This window comes from Daphnia carinata, chromosome 8 (genome assembly GCF_022539665.2).
Source record: "Daphnia carinata strain CSIRO-1 chromosome 8, CSIRO_AGI_Dcar_HiC_V3, whole genome shotgun sequence".
NCBI lineage: Eukaryota > Metazoa > Arthropoda > Branchiopoda > Diplostraca > Daphniidae > Daphnia > Daphnia carinata.
In genome coordinates, this window is record NC_081338.1 from 4,175,120 (window position 1) to 4,194,313 (window position 19,194).

General features: G+C 40.6%; 1 protein-coding gene across 1 annotated transcript; it reads left to right on the forward strand.

The window, feature by feature from the left end:
• The first annotated feature begins 281 nt into the window (after positions 1 to 281).
• On the forward strand, positions 282 to 18,632 carry LOC130703581 (uncharacterized). The gene is made up of 12 exons (XM_057525006.2): positions 282 to 595; positions 7,502 to 7,992; positions 9,373 to 9,568; positions 13,121 to 13,258; positions 13,616 to 13,695; positions 15,623 to 15,824; positions 16,062 to 16,358; positions 16,501 to 16,697; positions 16,777 to 17,104; positions 17,176 to 17,458; positions 17,529 to 18,091; positions 18,160 to 18,632. The coding sequence occupies exons 2-12, from the start codon at positions 7,564 to 7,566 to the stop codon at positions 18,339 to 18,341; spliced, it is 2,895 nt and encodes a 964-aa protein (XP_057380989.1). The 5' UTR covers positions 282 to 595; positions 7,502 to 7,563; the 3' UTR covers positions 18,342 to 18,632.
• Positions 18,633 to 19,194: the final 562 nt, after the last annotated feature.

Consider the following 19,194-nt stretch of genomic DNA (forward strand, 5'->3'; position numbering starts at 1 on the left):
AGATGATGGGAGACGTGATTGTTTGTAAGTTTGGCTGATTGGTTTACATAGATAGGGTCGATCCCCTTCAATGGGCCGTGACGCAATTTGGGTTATTAGGGAGGGAGGGAGGTTTGGGTGTAGGTTGGCAATCAGTTGGTGTGCAGTGCTTGCGTTTAAAAGTTGCCGAACCGAATTGCCAGAGGCGTTTCAAAGCATACCTGTTGCAGTGAAGGGGGGGGGGAGAGAGAGAGAGAGAGAGAACGTGGTGTGCTAGTGAAGTAAGGTCTAAAGCGACTGTAAAAGTCGACTGCCTGGTCAGTTGTTCGCAAAGCCACGTGAAGAGAAGGACGTACATTTTGCTGTTGGTGTTTCGAATTGCAGTACCTCAACCACAACAAAGTTATTTTCGGAGCCAGTGCTGGATTCGTGATTCTTTCCGCCATTGTTGACTTGATTGACATGGATTATTAAAACGAATCAAAAGTGTGACCAATATTCTGCATGGCTGGTGTGTGAGATCGTCCATCACACTTTTCGTCAACGTCATTGTGCGTCTGTGTGTGGTTGACGAAGTCTGCTAGAATACAGGACCGGTTCAAACTTCTCACAAAAGGTAAATGAAAAAAAAAAAAAAAACGATCAGTGTCTTGTGTATTTTTTGTTGTTGTTTTGATTCACATCGAGAGAGAGTTTTGTCTGGGGTGGCAAGACAAGATTCTTCTTCACGAAGAACTCAAGGTTAAGTTGAATCAACTAGATTCCACTCGCTCTCACCTGTCTTCTTTGAGAGTCGCACAAGTGAGAGAGAGAGCCTTCCATTGTTTATGTTTGGTGTTCGCCCAGAAGGAATTATTTTTATTTTTGAAAGAGAGATCTCATGTTTGCACCTTTGGGGGTAGAATATTTATATTTGTTTTGCCCTTTTTTAATTTTTACCGATTAGACCTTGTTCATGCAAAGAAAAGTAGGTCGTTTAAAAAAATTTTGTTTTGGAAGTCCTTTTGAAAAATAGTGATGAAGTTTAACCCTGAACTTTCTGCTCTCTCTTTCTTGCCTAAATGGTTACACAAGTCACAAATTGTTTTGATGATGACGATCTTGTCTTCTCCATCCCCGCGCGTATGGAGCATCGGCAGTAGTTAAAAAATGATGGAAAAATAATAAATTCAAGAGTCTCTCTGTTGAGGCATGAAATTTGATGCTGTTTTCCAATGGGGTGGAAGAACGACATTCGATGACTATAGGAATTTCACGTCTATAGACACTCTTTAAGAAGGGGCTCGCCGCGCTTGTATAATCGATTAGATTTTTGGTTTTGGTTTTTTTTTTTTTTCTTAGTTTTTGGTCGGTAGATTTTTGCGTCTTGAAGGCCTAGAGGATTTTTTCTGACGGCTCCAAGGGCGTGACTATGTTGGATTGTCTTTGCATATGATTGAATAGCTTTTCTTTTTTGGGCTTATCCAAATGTTCATTTCTATCACGCGTATGTACATACATCTTGATAGGTTTGAAGGAGTAGAGGGGGGAAGACGTTCGATCGTTGAATAAATTTCTTTTCTTTTTTCCCATCTTTTTCCCGCTTAAATTAAAACTGAAATTCTTCACTGCCAAACGATTGGATTATTCTGTTACTCAATTTGTTTTGTTTCTTCGCGTGGCAGGCAAAAAAAAATCTTCCAACTAACTGGCGTAGGTCGTTCATGCATACGTAATCATCCGTTCGTGAAAAAGATCCTTGTGTGAAAGTCGAATCCTTGAATTGATACCAAACCTTCCCCCTTTCCCATCTTTCTTTCAGTGCTCGAATGGTTTCATTGATCATCGGCGTGGTCTCTGTTCGCTTTTGACTTGTTGCTTCTTTTCACGCACTAGCCAAAATATGTTGAATTGGCCATGGGAAACAAAAAGAGAAGACAGCTGTATCGAGAAAACGAGCAAAAACAACGAAACTAAAATTGGGAGCAACACGCAATTTTAGTTTTGTTTTTTTCCGGGGCTTTAGTTTTGTGAAGTCTTTCTTCCGCTCAGATGTAGAGACTGCTGGACATTCGTGGGAATCGTGTCCACTTATGGCGCCGAAAGAAACAAAACAAAACAAGGAATTTAATAAGTCCTTTTTTTTTTTTTTTTTTTTGTTTATCTTCTGGCTGTTGAAAGAAGAAGCTTTCGTGAACGATGTCTCATTAACCTCATTTGCATCGATCAATGTGGGCGTGAGAGAGCGGCTTTGATAGGCCTTTATCGTGGATATCATGACTCGACACGAAGAAATCTGTTTTCTCTTACACGCCCCGAACAGCCCAGCCCTTTTTTTTTTCTTCTTCTCCGACTTTTAAAGGGCGGCTATCGATCCTTATTCAATTTTGAATGGGACATTCCAACGAGGTCAGAGAAAGATGATGATGTGTTTCTTCTTCTTTTGATTTGTTTTCTCCGGAGAAAGTCGGCAATTTCAAAACAAACGTGATGAAACGATTTTTTGTTGTTGTTGGGTTTCATCGATGATTCGTTTGCATCCCACTGTAACGTCTTTTTTCGTGCAACTGACGTATCGGATACAAGTTGGGTCAGCAGTTCGTGAACGAAACGGGAGATTTGTAACATATATCCCATGCTATACTAGTGAGGTAGGACTACTTGCTTCTTTGACAGAGAGAGGAAACAAAAGGCTCATAAAACGGGGCGAAAGAGTACCCTCCTCTGGACAAAAAAAAAAGGAACATACATCCACCTGTTTGGTGCCTTTGTGTATGTACCCTATGCATATTACCTGGAGAAAAAAAAAATAATAAATAGAATGAAGAAGGTTGAAAAACCGCAGGCAACAGCAGGAAGGTGACAATACGCATGTGGGAATTGGTCATGACCGGACCGGACGTTAAAGTTGGTAGCCTTTTTTTTTTTTTTTTTTTTTTTTGGGTTATCCTCCCCCCTCCTTACTACTCTACAACTACCGGCTATGGGTCACTACCCCATTTGGGCACTTTATTGTGTACTGTGCTTTTTTTTTTCTTTTTCTTCCTAACGCGTGTAGCGCAATATTGATTCATTGATGTGACCTGTTCTGGTTTTCTTTTTCCTTCCGCCGGAACGGCCAAACATTGCCTCTAGGTATCTCATAGTTCACTCCCGAAGGCTCTCGGTCATTCGGATATATCTATTGAACGTGTGTGTTTAGATCCCCCTTTTATTTTTGTGTGCCATCAGTAGGAGCTTCTTTTAGTGGTCAACTTGAAAATTTAATGAAAAAAAAAAACGCGGACGGGAGTACGCGGTCGTTTTCGTGAGTTCCGCTCATTGTCTTTTTTGTTTTCTCTGTATCTTTCTCCTATTATGGGTTTTTGTCTTGTTTTGCGCTCTCAGCCCCCCCCCCCTCCCCCGTATCTCCCGCAAGTTGCTAACAACCTCAGAACACGAGTATATAACGCCAGTAATACCAGCCTTTTATTATTTTTTTTTTTTTATTTTTTTTTTCTCAAAAATTCCCTAAAGAAAAAGAAGAAATTATGGACTGAAAGGAATTGTATTGCTGACTTCCCGGCGATTTTTATTCCCTTTTCCTTGGACGGAAGAAGAGAGGGGGGGGGGGAGGATGAAACGAGGGGTAAGTCTTGGAGAGGGGTCGGTTTAACAGTGGAGGAAGTTTACCTCATTATGTGAAGAAAATATTATTTCAAAAAAAGAATAAGACAAATGGTGTACGTATCTTTGTCGGTACAAGTTACCCTTAAAAAAAAACACATTTGAGTTCTATCCAAAAGTTGAGGAACGATGTTTCAGAAGACTAGAGGGGAGGTAAGGGGGGGGGGATGACGTCACGTCTCTAGAAACGAGAACTTCTTATTTTGGTGGTCTGTCGGACTATCGTCAAGTATCGTCTTAAACATTGTAGACACAAGCGCTTACAAAGGTCTCCTTTTTTGGATGGCTAAGAATCGATTAAGGTCGGTGCGAATCGAATCAATTTGAACTGCCATCGCATATTTCGCAGCGCGCGGCTAAAATATTTTGTATTTCTCGAAAAAAAAAAAAAAAAGATGGCAATAAAATAAAAACCTTTTTTTTTTTTTTTTGCTCACAAAAACTCGATGGACTTTCCTTAAAAAAAAGAAATTGATAAAAAAAAAAAAACCTTGAAAATGACCGAGCTCTTTTTCTTCGTTTCTTCAGGGTAGAAGAAGGGCATCTGATTATTATTATTTCTCTTTTGACAATTCTCTCCTACAATTTCTCCGGGGGGGGAGGAAAGGTGTTTATTTGTGGGGAGAAATAAATCACCTTGCGCCTTTGAAAGAAATAAAGAAAATTTCTTTGTTAGATATGAACCCCTTGTCTGGAAGGTGAGTCATTGCGTGAGCGTGCACATCTTTCAGTTGGCTCGTCAAACAAAACAGCGAAGGCTCTCTCTTTTTCTTGACCATGTCTCCGTTTTTTGTTTTCTTTTATTCCCCATTTTTTTTTTCTTCTTTTCTGAACAAGTCATTTTCACTAATAAAAATGAAGAAGAAAAGACGAACGACTCCCGAAATATATATAATATATTTTTTTTTGAGTCCGTGTGTGAGCATGTGTATAAATATTACCGACATCCGGCGAGGCTAGAGGCCATCTTGTTATTCGTTTTTTTCTTTTTTCCTTTCTCTGATTCGTTTGTACCATTTATTCTTCTCTTTGTTGTTTCCACTGGGTTTGTCATGTGGGACCCGAGTCCTGTGTGACTTGCATCACAAAACTTGTCGTTCTTGCGACGATAAGAGTTTACTTCAAACGAAATAGGAGGGCCATTAAAAATAAAATAGAAACGAATCAAAAGAGATTTTCTACTATTTTGTCAAGGACGGTGATTATTTTTTTTTTTTTTTTTGTCCTTTTCGTTTTAATGAACTTGATTCATCGCCTTGTAGATCAAAGACTGATGGCAATTGTTTTTAATTCTGTCCCTTTTCTTTTCAATGGAAAGAAATGGTGAGACCCCAAGTCAGAAAAATAAAAATTTTTTTAAAAAAACCTCCTGAAAGGTTGCACACCCTCTGGCTGTGTGTGGGAAACAAAACGAGGAGAGCTACCTGTAGAAGAAGTTGAAAGGTCATCGGCCCCATATAAAAAAAGAAAGAAGAGGGGGGATAAATAGCTGGGGTGGTGATATAAAAAAATAAGGCGGCCGACACGGCACCTGTGTGCCGCGCGATAGAGGCCCCGCGTCCCTTTTGTGTCTGGGCGGGGACCGACCTTTCTTCTTTTTGTGTGTGTGTGTGTGTGCGTGTGTGTGTGTGTGTGTCGGTAGCTTTTCAACCTTTCTCTCTCTCTCTCTCTCTCTTTTCAAATGTCGAACTGAATGAATAATGAAGATGTTTCCGTCTTTATTGTATCCGCAAAGCGAAAAGATAAAGGCATTTTGAATTTCAGATTTGATTTTCTAGCGCGCATCTGAAAAAAATCACGCGGTCAAAAGAATTTCGCCAAACCGATGAATAAAACAAAAACAGGAAATGAGACTGTTTTTTTTTGTTTTTTTTCTGATTGCGTTTAGCCCACATTTGATTTTTGGTTAGAGAAAGCTGCGTGTGACAACTGTTGACTCGATCGGCGACGTATCGTGACTTTAGCCACGACAAAAGAAAAACGAAGTTAAAAGAGACGTGGACCTATAAATGTAGAACATAGTAAAATGTTTTTAAAAAAAAAAAAGAAAGAAAAAGATCACTTCATTATTTGCCATTTCCGATTCCACGCCGTAACAAAAGAAAATCTTCCTTTTTTCTGAAGGTAATATTACTGTGGAATTTCAGCTCTCCTTTTATAAATTCCACATTTTAAAGTCAAATAAAATAAAGAGTCGAAATTGGTTCACGGCACATCAGAATGCGTGTACGCGCGTGGCCTCTAAATCATTTTCTTTTTTTTTTTTTCGAACAAAAAGAATCGGGGCCACTTTGCCGTTTTCTTTTAACACCTGTAAAATTCCACGTCTTGTTTTTTGTTTTGTTTTTTTGCGCCCGTCTTGACTGGGAATTTCTGAGAAGAAATATTGGTTTTTCTGTCGGCTGTGAGCTTACTGAGTTTTTTTTCTTGGGATTTAAAAAGTGAATCCTTTTTTTTTTTCACGGTCTTTTGAGCTCTAAAAATGGGGCGGACATGCCGGCCCTAACATGTTCTTCTACAAAAGGAGCCGGCCGCAAAAAAAAAAAAAAAAATCTCTGTTCGCCCATAACGAACATAGTAACGGCCTAAAATAAGATATAACACGATCTGACCTAATATTATCTCCAGAACCATTTTTTTATTTTTTTTCATGTTCCAATAATAATAATAGGAAGCCCTTAAAAAAAAAAAAAAAATACGGGAAAAAAAATTCTGTATGAAACATGCGGCGAACCGTTGATGGCCAAAGATCGGCCGTTCTCCTACGTTTGGTACATGTTTTGCGTCTGTTTTTGGTGAAGGAAAAAAAAAAAGCCTCGTGAATATGGATGAAACGAGTCGTTATACAGTGGCCACCAAAAAAGCTTTGCACCGGAGGAGAAATCGAAAAAAAAAAAAAAAAAGGTCTCGACCTTCGTCTGAAATGATGCGCGTGCGGGAGAGAGCCGATAATAATGGCGGTCATTCACGAAGAAGACCTCGACCGTCCAGATTTTTTTTTTTTTTTTGAAATCTAAATTGGATGTATTTTGTCCTGAAATGGCGGATGAGCAGGTTGAACCTTGAGATTGTTCACTTCAGCAATTTCGAGGAGAAAAGATGCAATTTCGCCTTGTGTGGTCACGGCCGTTGCGTCCGCCTGACTGCGTATTTTTCGTTTTTCCTCGTTGTCTTGATTGAAATTTCGCCAAACGAAATATGTAAAGAGCCCCTCGTGCCAAAACGAAAAATGGCGGACACGCACGCAGGACATCATTTGAGATATCTCACCTTTAGAAGGCAAATAAAATAACATTCAATAGACGACGGGAAGTCGTTAACGTGTAGCCGTGATGTAATCTAACTTGATCTTTTATCTCTGTTTGCAACGTGAAAGAGGGGAGACTTTCTTTTTGGCCGCTCGTCGTTAAAGATTAAACCAAAAGTTTGCCCTACAGGTGAACGAGCAGCGCTTGATAACGTAACTGTCCTTTTTCTTTTTATCCTTTTAACTGCGGGGAGTGTTTCGGAATATGCGGGAGGTAATGGCGAAACACAACACTGACACGGTAGCGTCGACAAATTTTTTTTTTTTTTTTTTTCGTAAGTCTATTGCGCTCAGGTCGACTTTCACTTGTTTTATTTTTTTCGTTGCACTTCTCTTTCCTCCCCTTATTTTTACAGTTGTCTTTTAACTGTGAACCTCTTTCACACACCCCAAAAAAAAAAAGGGCGGCAGCTGCGGTTATCTTTCGCCCTCTTCGTTCGTGTAACTTAAAAAGGGAGCGGCTTTTATTTTTATTTTTTTTTATTTTTGTAGAGTTACAGACCCGGAGGTCACGAACAGTTCAATGCTAATTCTCTTGTTATTTTTCCTTTTTTCCATTTCTCTGTACAGGTTCTCATTGGCGAACGACATAACGAAAAACGCAGCCTCTGAAAAAGCAAGTGGGAAGGAAAATGAGCGTGATTTCTTCCCGCGACCCGGGAATGATGACGACTGCAATGTCGACAACGTCGAGGACGTCAGCGACGTTGACCCGACCGGGTTCAAGATCATCCGACTCACGACCCATCTTCCTGCTCGAACGATGTTTAGCTATCCGTTTCGAGCGGCTGGTTCAGTCAACGGCCGCGACGGCAGCGCCATCCAGCAAGAAATCCGAATCTCGACCCGGTTCGAGCCTCAGCCAATTGTCCAATTGGTTCAATTTCCATCAGCAACGGCAACCGAACGCCAACAGCACGACGATCGCCCCAGCAGCGCCGGAGTCGTGCGCCTCGTCCGACCGCACCATTCGCCAGCAACAGACCAAGGAGCCGGCCCTCGTCAAAGATTCTTCGGCTCCAGCCGGTTGGGTTTACGATGGCGGATTCGTTCTTTATCAGGTGAGTTTTTTTTTTTTTTTTTAATTTTTTTTTTTTTTTGCCTTTAATATGAAGGGGGGGGGGGAAGAATTGGCATCGCAACTTCTTTTGTTGTTGTTACGCATAGCAAAAAGAAAATGGTTGGGAAATGACATGGATTATGGATACAGCAGCCAAAAAAAAAAGAATAAAGATAAGGCATCGTATCATAAAAAACAAAAAAAAAACATGAGCTGGAATATATGAGAGAATCGTGCGAGTTTTTCTTGTTTCAAAAAAGAAAACAAAGCGAGGTCATTTTTTTTTTTTTTTTTTTGTTTTATCGGTTGTACCGACGAGATGAAACATTGAAGAAGAAAAATGGATTTCAGTTTGTTATCGGTTTTGGAAAAATTCCTGTTAAGGAGCGTAGGGAGACGAAATGAATGGACTCTACCGTCTGTAGGAAATAAAAAAAAAAACAAGGGCCGTACTTTAATCAAACATTTCCTCTTCGTTTTGAATCGAAAAAGTTAAAAATAAAAGAAGAAAACTGTTAAAATTTTTTGGGTTGTTGTTTTGGATTAGCGACTGTTTTATGCAGTGCCACTCCTAAACATTTTGTTGGAATGCCAAAAGCGAATAAGAAAACGGGCGATAGTCAAACGAGTGTAGACGTTGGGGACTGCCGTTCTTGGTCAAACTGGATAACGATAACCCTTTGAAGGTGAAATTCTGTCGCAGAGTGGCCAGCAACTCCATAACGAGCGCGACATGTTCTTCGAATCTGACCTGTCGACCATGATTTAGTCGACCGTGCATAAAAAAAAAAAAGCGAAACACAAAAATGCACACACACACAAAAAAAAGAAACAAGTATTTTTTATGTGCTCGTCAAACTTGACCTTTTTCCACGCAACAACTTTCATCGGTTCACCGCCAACTGTTTGCAAATGGTTTCGTTTGATAACGACAACAACATACACAGACACACACACACACACACACAAAAAAAAAATTCCGAAACCAAATGTTGTTGGTTTTTTTTTTTAAACCGATCTCTTCGGTTGTTTTTGGGTGTGGTCGTTTGCTGTGAAGTTGGAGGCGTGCACCTCTCTCTCTCTCTCCTCTTTGTTCGACTTTCTAACAACAACAAAAGCAAAACAAGCATTTTGCATGGCTGCAATTACGTGCGTTTCCCCAATGTTTTTCCATATGCATGCGGGCACTTTCGATCTGTGTGCACATCGCCGTTATAATATGTGACGTTTCCCGTTCTCGACGCGTTTTTTTTTTTTTTTTTTTCAAAAATGAAAGTGTTCAAACGTGTCATGTTTAAAAGATGGATGTGTTTCCGTAATTGGATTTGATAATAATATTTCCTTTTTGGATGTATGTCTATGGTTTGGATTGCGTCAATAGAATTTCCAAGAAGCCAACGGCTATTGCTACTGGAACGGTGCTTTGCTGGAAGCGGTGACGTCGCTGAAATTCGTCGGACACGTCACGCCGTCGACGATCCTCGTGACGGGCGAAGAATCCTCTTTGGAAACGGTCAGATCGGCCTGGGCTCGTAAAGTTCTTAGAGCTCCGTCCGCCTACATTATCGTCCTTGTCGGTGAGTACATTTATTATTATTTTATTTTATTTTTTTTCATTTTTCCAGTCAGTTTCATCGGACATACGTTAACAACGTCTTATACTACAAAAAAAAAAGAATGATATTTGGGAGGTCTTACGTGGGCCATTGAACAGGTTCTTTTGTCACCCTTTCTATGTAGCAATATCTTTTGCTCAATACTTTCTCTCTCGACAGCTTGAAAACTATTTGATCAGCTGTTGATAAGAAGTTAAAAAAAAAAAAAAAAGAAGAAAAGAAAGATAACCGGGTGGTAGACTTTATTCGCAATAGCTTGGCACAATCAGTAAAGCCAAATTGGCGTCTTAAAAGAAATGAAAGTATATTATTTCTTTTTCTTTTTTTTTTACATTGTGCAGCTGTTGCGACACGAAAACGAGTTTTTTTTTTTTTTTTGTTAAATAATTTGACGATTTGTTTGGTTTTCAAATTGAGTGAATCGTTTATTTCGGTATTTTCTACGTTAAAAAAAGGAAAACTTGTCGGGAATACAATGGCGGGATCAGTTGCGGTCAGTGGATTGCGGAATAGCGCGGGCTCGAAATAAGCGTTTGAATGAGAAGAAGAAAAGGTAAAAAAGACAATGACAAAAGGGGAAAAGGTACTTAGTGTCATCGTAAGTAAAATTGAGGTGAAGCCCACAAATAAAAAGATGGCAAAAAAAAAAAAAAAAAAAAAGCAAGTGGGAGGTTGGAAAGGAAAGTTTGGCGCGGATGTTCCTCCTTCCGCCTCATCGTTTTATCGGTCGGCATTTTTTTTTTTTTTTTTTTCTAACAATGACGGCAATTTTTCCAACCCGTCCTCTTACACTTCGAAAAGTAGTACTACATCCATTCACTAACGAAAAAAAAAAAAAAAGAATTTTTTTTTTTAAGAACTAAAAATAAAAATAACAAAATCCCATTTTCTTGTGTTGTCGAAATGATGGAGAGAAATCGCGGGCCAAACTTTCTACAACCGAGTCGCATTGTTGCCGTTTTCTTTAGACGATTCTCTTCTTCCCCATTTTTTTTTTCTTTCTTTTTCTGCTTTATCCACCGTCAAATGTTTTGCGAAAAAAAAAAATAAAAAATAAAGGGACGAGTTCAATCGGTTTGCACTCGTTCATTAAGACATCAAAGGAGCGCAGCGCAGCATCTCGCAACGATACATTTCGATTCATAATTGAGTTATAACGCAGCCCGAACTCAGCGGGGAGGCCCAGCCTATCGTAACATTAACCAAAGTCGCTTTTAAAAGAAATTTTTTTTTTGTTCTCCTTTAAAAATTGCTGTACCCATTGAGAAAAAAAAGAAAATGATTACAAAAGATGAGGTCGTTCGCCTCGTTGCGAGGGCAAGGTAACAGGGGGGGGGGGGAGAAAGGTTGAGCCATTAGTGGCCAAAAATAATTCTATAGCAAAAAAGGGCTTGATTGAAATGACATAATAGGAGAGTAGGGCCACCACCTCTACAGGGGAGGGTGAAGAGATCAAACAGGTCTTTATTACCTCTCTTTTTCTTCTATCTAAATACGTTCTTTGTTTGTTTTTGTTGTTGTTTTTTTTTTTTTCCTTTCGTGTCTCTCAAACAAAAATGGGAGTGATGAAAAAAAAAAAAAAATGAATCCCTTTTTATTGAATTCCCGACAATCACGATGCAAATGAAGCGTTGGAAGAGGAAGGGGGGGGGGATTTTTAAAACGGACTGTCTACAACACGGTGGGCGGACCTTTCAACACACGAGTCATTTGGGTTCAAACTCTCAGCTCCTTTCCATAGTCGACGACGTTGTCGGGTAAGAAGAAAATTGAGATGTGACACGAGGGAAAGTTCTTTTCTTTTTGAAAAAGAAAAAAAAAAATATATATATATATATATATTCCCTCTTTATCCGTAAGACATGAACGTCTGTCGTGAGTGGCCGTGAGTCATTTATCGCCTGCGGGCTGCTCGTCTCATTCAAATTACATGTAGTCTGTACGCGTACAGAGAAACCCCCATTTTTTTTTTTATTTGATATATGTACGTCCTTACATTCTCTTATTGTCGATCATGTTTCTTTAGAACAGGCCAAACAAACACATTTCGTTTTTTTTTTTCCCTGTCCCTAACAAGTAGTAATGCCAACAACGGTTTTCTTCATTGTGTATCTCTCGATAAAAACTTGTATTATTATTATTAGCATTAAAGTTAAAGAGAAGACCGCATTGAGACACGCGCAAACTTTGAGGCCGCGGTCGTGTGCTCGTCCAACCTCGATATGTGGGTCTAGCGCGTGAGAAAGGCCCGTTGCTGATGGGCACGGGGTGGCAGTTGACCCAACTATTCCCATTCCCATCAGTGTGTTGGCAGAATACCCCCTTCTTTCTTTTCTTTTTTTTTTTTTTTCTTTTTGTTTTTTTTCTTTTTTCAAATGGAAATAGTTTCCCGCGTTGCTCATCTCTTTTCCTCATTGATAGAGAATCACCAGAAAAGGGCGAAGACAACAAGCCAAAGAGAAAGGAGGAAGAACATTTCAATGATGATGATGATGATGATGATGATGATGATGATGATGATGGAAGAATAGAGCGTGACGACCAACATACACACATACACACACACAAAGATATTTGCGTATAAAATGATGGTAAAAAAGAAAACGAAAGACGGAACAAAAAGATGTTCAATGGGCCGTGTCATTTCTTCCTTTTTCTTTTCATCTTAAGTGATTTATATTGGAGAACACACTCGTCGTCGTCAAGGTTCTTCGACAGAGGTCGACATGATGACACTGTTTGAATAGGAAAAAAAAAAAAAAAGGCTAGGCGTTTACCGGTGTATGTGTGTGTGTGAGTGTCCTGTATATTAATTGCGTGACGTCAACCAACGACAATACAACGAGGCCGGAAATGAACGGTCTGTCCGATGTTGTATCGGTATAGGATATAAAAATCCTATTAGCGTATGTTTCGCCCCCATCTGTCGGGACCGTGTCCTATTGTGTTGCGTTTCGTTATTGTTTGATTGTTTTCTCCCGCGGCCCCGGCCATTTCTGCGTGTCGGGGAGGGGAAAAGAGGGAAATTTAAATACAAACATGAAATAATAGACTACATATATATACACGGCCATTGAAATAATCGTGACTTGGTCGTGGCAGTCGGATATCGTATGCAACAGCTCGCACAGGTGTGACAGGTGAATTCGGAAAATAAAAAGAAAGTCTCAACGAAAAAGAAAAATGATTGCAATTGAATTTGCGTGGGAATTTGATTAATTTTTCACTCGGATTATTATCCCAGGGCAAGGTAAAAAAAAAAAAAAAAAAAAAAAAATGTGAGAATACAAATGAGTTGCATGAAATCCTTGGCATAGTTCATTGCTATGGCATTCATTTAAAAAGTCGGTAGTGCGGTTGATTGATGTCTATTTCTTTTGTTCTTTTACGGACGCAAAAAAAAAAAAATAATAAAAAAAAAAATAAGTAAGCATTGTGCAATGCGCAAGACCACCGATTGTTTTTGGAAAAATGACGAAATTATTAATTCTTTCCTTTCACCACGGCTATCAGGCGATGTCGACGGATGTGCGGTACAGCCCATCAGCCAAAGCCAGTTCACTCCGCTGCCCGAAGCGCTTTGCTGGGTCATTTGGGAGTTGAATCTGGCCGAACGATCGACCGCGCTCGACGACGTGACCGCAGCACTCGGTACGACAAGTTTGACGCAACATTAAAAAAAAAAAAAAAAAAAAAAACCCTGTCTCTTGCGCTTTTTTTTTTTTTTTTTTTTTAAATAAAAAGAAATTTCGCCGGTATACCATATCCGGATACATTGACACGAAAAATGTAAGCAATTGCGGTTTTTTTTTTCGCGTGATGGTGCTAATAATAATAATAATAAAAAAAAAAACTAAAAGGAAAATGGGTCCCCTATCGTCGAGGTCGTTTGCTCGTGTACATGTTTATAAAGATTTCTAAGTTTAAACAAATTAATGTGTCTTGTATTGATTTATTTTTCATTTTTTTTTTTTTTTTTTTTGCGTTCACTATCGACTTGTCTTCTAGGTAATGCCTTCCCGGATTTGGTACCGCCCAGCAACAAAGTTGTCTACGACACGCTCGGCAAACTCATCCGAGACCGAAAGGTAAGAAAAAAAAAAATATATACACAACAAACCGTCTCTTCCCCCCCCCCCTTTTTAATCAGTACATTTTCCATTGAGTTATGCAACATTTCTCGTTTGGGAATTTTTTTTTTTTTTTTTTTTTTTTTTTGTTATGATGACACAGAATGTCGTTAATTCTTTTTGCAAAAAGAAAAAGGAAAATTGATATTGAGCCATGGTGGAAAACACATACCCCCTTGGACACGATGATGCATTCGTTGCGCATTTTTTTTTTTTTTTTTTTTTTTTTGTCTTTTTGTTCTTTTAAAAGAAAGCCTTTGAATCCCGAAAACAGATAATTAATTCAAACAGGCGTGTAGCTTTTTTCAATTGATATACTGCCCCGCAGCATCGTGTTTCAGCATCGTTTATTCACGCGAAAACAAACCGTGCCGAATCGATAATCGAGGACTCTGTAGAACCGCAGCAGGAGCTGTGCCCGTCCATCATTCCGCCATTATTTTCAAAAAAAAAAAAAAAAAAAAAAAAAAAATGCGGAAACAACAAACTATGCAGGAAAATGACTCTGAACTCTCAAGCGCTCAATCGTGGTAGTTTTTTTAAAGCTATAGAAATAATAACAGGGTTGGGTAGATGCTTGTTTTGTTTTGTTTTTTTGTTTTTGTTTTTTTCTTGTTATCTGATTTCTTTTAAAAGGGAGATATCGACGTTTCACTTTCCAGTTCAACTCGGACACGATCGTAGCGGCCTCCCTTTTTCTTCTTGTACACACGCGAAACGTTGACCGAATGGAGCGTGTTACAGTTGCCCCCTATTGTTTGATTTTTTTTTATCAGCGGGGACGCGCACACGATTGTGCGTGATGGATTTTGGCTGTTGCTCTCCAAGACGTGAGCAAAAAAAAAAAAAAAAAAGGTGTCAGCGACCCTTGTGCAGAGATCTCTTCCTTCTACATCCGTCTTATCCGTGCGGGACACGTAACGTTGCATTTGATACAGTTAGATGATGAATATTATTCATCGCATTCAAAAATAGAGAAAATATAGTAGTAGGAGCTATCGTTCGTCACGCCGTAGCGCCACTTCCGTCGCTATGTCGAATCGCCGTGTTTTGCTGTCCAAAAACTCTCTCCCCCCCCCCCCTCACCAACTTTTATCATCAAATTTGTTTTTCGTGTTTTATTTTTTTTTTTTTTTTTTTTTTTTGTTCTTGACTGTCTGCTTTAACGCGAGGCGTTAAGTTTTTTTTTTTTTTCCTTTCTTTTCCTTCTTGATAAGAAGACGGGATTTACGGCTGCGTGACAGTTGATGATGAAGGGAAGCTCACGGAACGAATAACTCTGGCCACCGGCGGAGCGCGAGCTTATTGTTAAGAGCTATGGGGTCCTCCGTGTGGTGTATACCATGATGAAAACGAATTACACATAAAATCCATCCATCAACCGGTTTTTGATTGCGAGACAACATTCAAACGAGTTCTCTCCTTATTCTCCCTTTTTTTTTTTTTTCTTCTTTTGAAGTTTGAAGTTTTCCTGATTTTTTTTTTTTTTTTCTCTCTTTGTTTTTCTCGAAGAGGAAAAACTAAATGAAAATGTGTTTCGAGATTTAAAACAAAAAAAATAAAAATAAAGGTGTGTGCGTGTGTGTGGAAAATCAGCTTCTATAAACATTTGGGGGCCTCTTGCTGGCTGGCAAGCAACACAATTTTCTTTCTCAAAGACGCCCTTGATATTGCCATCAAGGTTCTCTCCCCTCCTCCGACTGTAATCAAAGCGAACATCTGATTCATATCGCTTGTTTTTCTCTATCTCTTTGGCTTCTCGAAAAAAATTCAATCACCCCCATAATACGTGTGAAATCACATATGTGTCTTGTTCTCTCTGTAATTTTCTTTTTTTTTTTTTTTTTTTTTTAACATTTCTTTTTTTTTTTGCTGCAATCGCCAGATCTTTTACAACGGAAAGGGCTACGGTGTGGTCACGCCGGACACTTACCGCAAGACTTCCGTCGTCGAGAATGGCGAGAAGGGCCTGTTGCTCAGCAACGAAGAGGCTCTCACCCGGGCCCACGGCGCCGTTGAGAGCTACCCGCAGGGCAACGTCGTCCACAAGGCCATTCAGACCAACCTTGTCGACGTCATCTGTCGAGGTATGTTGTCTCTCTTAATTTTTTTTTTTCCTCGAATTTTTCGTTTTTTTTTTTTTTTCTTGTTCTTCATTTTACACGACCATCTATTAGTGAAGAAATGCGCAAGCGGCTGTCAACCAAAGAGTGTCTTACGACCGGGAGGGGAGGGGGGAGGACGAAGTCTAATTTGTCTATTCATGCATGTAACGACTGAAAGAATTTGATTTGTTTTTTTTTTCTTTTATTATATTCACACAGGTAATGGCGCTGATAAGATCCTGTACGGCAGGACGAGCGACGAATTGCTAGCGCCGGCCAACAAGCCGCGCTTGCAGCGCCAGAGGTCGTTAAAAATGTTCCACGGTGTCGGAACTTCCAAGCGACTGTCGTGGTCTGAATACCGGCTAAGCGGCATCACCAGCGGCGGATCGCTCAAATTGTCGCAGTCCAAAGCCAAGAAGTTGCTGGAAGAGTGCGCTCACGTCAGCGACTGGGACGAAGCCACCACGGTGTTGAGCAACGATGAGACCAACGCCCCGATTAAAACACATAAAGGTCAGCGCACTTCGCACTCGCGTGTTTTCCTTATTTCACTTTGAGCCTTTCCTTTTGTTTTGTTTGGTTTGTTTTTCTATAAAAAAAAAAAATTAAAATGAATGTTGTCTTTTTGTGTGTGTGTGTGTGTGTGTGTTAACAGAAAAGACGTCGCTTTTGAGCCGACTTTTCCGCAGGAGAAGTCCGTCCAAGAAGCGAACGACTGTGAGCACCTTTAACGCTCAATTCCCTCCGCCGGAATGGCTGGACACGGGCAACGGTAAAATGCTTCACTCGCATTCGGTGGCCGTGCAAACGCAAGCGGCAGACATCGCCGCCTCAGCCGAAGAGACCGTCGAGGTACGAATGGAAAATCCTACACGACCCGTTTTATAAATTTGATTGATCTCTAAAATTTGGGGCTGACATTCGAAATTAGACACAAAAGTATGCAGCGCTGAACAGCAGCGCCAGGTCTGAATGTTCGACGTCGCTTTCGTTCTCGTCGCCGACGCCGACGCGTCGGTCGATGCAGAGACGAGTCACATTGTCTCAACCGCCATCGGTCCGTTCGGAATCGTGCAGTCCCTTCCGCCACCATCACCACCAGCAATACCCGACCATCCACGCCAAAGTCAGTTCAGACGAAACGGGTAGAGTGAACGGCCCTCGCGGCTCGCCGGCAACGTCCATCTCCTCCGGACTGGGACGCTCTTTCTCACCAGCCTCGGCTCATTCTTACCAACGGCCTTTGGGCTCCATTTTACGTTCGTATTTATTGATTGTTTTGTTCTCTCTTACTGCCTTTTATTAATGCAAGACAATTTGTTAATTACAGGTAATCAAAGTCCGCCATCGCCGACGCAGAGCACCGATTCGCTTTATTCATCGTCGGTCGGTCCCAGCGCTAGCGCCACTTGTCGTTCGCCGGTGCCCAGTTTGGCGTCGAAAACGACAACGTTCAGCCACGACAGGCCGTTTGAACGGTTGATTCCCGCCAGAGCTTCGTACGGAGGAACCATGGGGAGACCTAGAGCTCCGCCCACCAACTCGGAACAACAGCCCAGGATGACCGACTATCAGCCGTTCCAGCGATTGTCGGCTCGCAGTGTTTCACTCAGGTATGTTTTTATTATTCGATTTTGAATGCCAGAGCGGTGTTTTAACTTGATTGTTATTCTCGAGTAACAGGCAACCCAACAGGGTATCACCGATGAGCAGCCCTACGCTCTTGGGTTCCAGCGTTCCTCGACCCTACGTCCCAGGTCGAATCGGATTGGCCGAACAGAAGAGCTTGATTCTCCAACAGAAGGCCACGATTCGCGATCAGTTTTTCCAGACCCCGTTGACGGCCCCGCCGTTGATATCGTCCATGATGAGCGGCAATAATATCAAATCGAAACTGTCGCTGCCCAGGACGGACGAGCTGAGCAACAACAGCAGCTACAACACGGAGAAAGCCTCACCGGCCCAGTCGACCGTCAGCAGTGCCAGCAAGAAATACTACGAAACCGATTTGGATTTGACGATCAAAGTGCCTAAGAAATCCAGCGGATCGTTTCATCAGGAAGCCAGAAAGAGTTTGGCGTCGAGCGAAATTAGCGGGCCGACCACGGCCAGCCGGGTAATCAACATTTCCGTTGTGAAGAGCGAAAGCCTGAACTACGTTTCGCAGAACAACGAGACGAACGCCGGTCATTTGACCAACAAAGAGAACACGGAAGACATCAAAATGGATAGGCAAAACTTTACCAGTAAGCCCGCGATGATTGATCAGTTGAGTGAATTAAGGTTAACGTCGTGATGTGATTTGTTTTTATAGAGAAATCGAGTGAAGAGAACTTTCGGACGTTCCCAAGTTTGACGGAGCTCAACATCAACTTCAAGTCCATAACGGGCCAGAAGATTCTTCAGGGCTTGAATTCCAACAGCACCGACACTTTGGTGGAATTGTCGATGCGTGACTGTCCGGATGTCGGCAAATCGGATTTAAGCTACGTCTAGATAAGGAGATGAGAGAAGTGTGTGTTCAGGCTTGCATTCAGCCAATCAGCTCCATCACCTTCGCATACAAACAAATCGGTTTATTCATTATTATTCAATCTTTTATACATCGTGTGAATCCACATCAACTATGTGCTGTCTCATATAATGCCTTTAATCAAGTTTTGTATAATCGTAGGACGATAACGCTCTACATAGATTTTTAGAGACCTTTTCGAAGGTCTAAACATATTTACTGGTGTAATGATTTTCCAGCTTGGATTTAACAAATACAGTTATAATCCGCTTGTATGATTTTGGTTTTTTCCCTCTTTTTTTCGCATCCGAATTTCAAAATAAAATTCACTAAAATAATTCAGTTGATTTTTCTTCTCTGTTTGTGATTTGATTTTTCTTATTTTCAATTTCAACTTTATAAGTTTATAATTAAAGGTAAAAAACCAAAGAATTATAAAAGCCGGGCCTATTATTTTGTCGGGCTTAATTTTTTTTATGCTAAAAAAAAACACTCGCTGGAATTGGTTGAGTATGACAGGATATACTGAAAATTGAATGCTGAATCCCGTAAAATTGCTATTGTTTTTAATAAGTCAACCGTTTTTGCAATACACCGAATATTTGGCACAATGCAAGGGCGCCAGTATGCTACAGGCTGTAGCATACTAGCGCTGTAGCCTACAGCGCTAGTGCGATGCAGCGGAAATATTCGGTAAGTATATATTGAAAATTTACTATAAATCTGAGTTAGATGGCGATAGCAGTGAAACAGAGAAAAAGGTTGGTCAGTTGCAGTTAATCGTTTTTGAGGTACACCGAATATGTCTGCTGCATTGCGCAAGCGCCGCAGCGTACT

Excerpts from the sequence above, each read along its gene's own strand:
- LOC130703581 (XM_057525006.2), top strand. The coding sequence starts at position 7,564 with ATGAGCGTGATTTCTTCCCGCGACCCGGGAATGATGACGACTGCAATG. Across the intron at positions 17,105-17,175 it reads GCCTTTGGGCTCCATTTTAC|GTAATCAAAGTCCGCCATCG; the intron begins GTTCGTATTTAT and ends TGTTAATTACAG. Across the intron at positions 18,092-18,159 it reads GGATAGGCAAAACTTTACCA|AGAAATCGAGTGAAGAGAAC; the intron begins GTAAGCCCGCGA and ends TTGTTTTTATAG.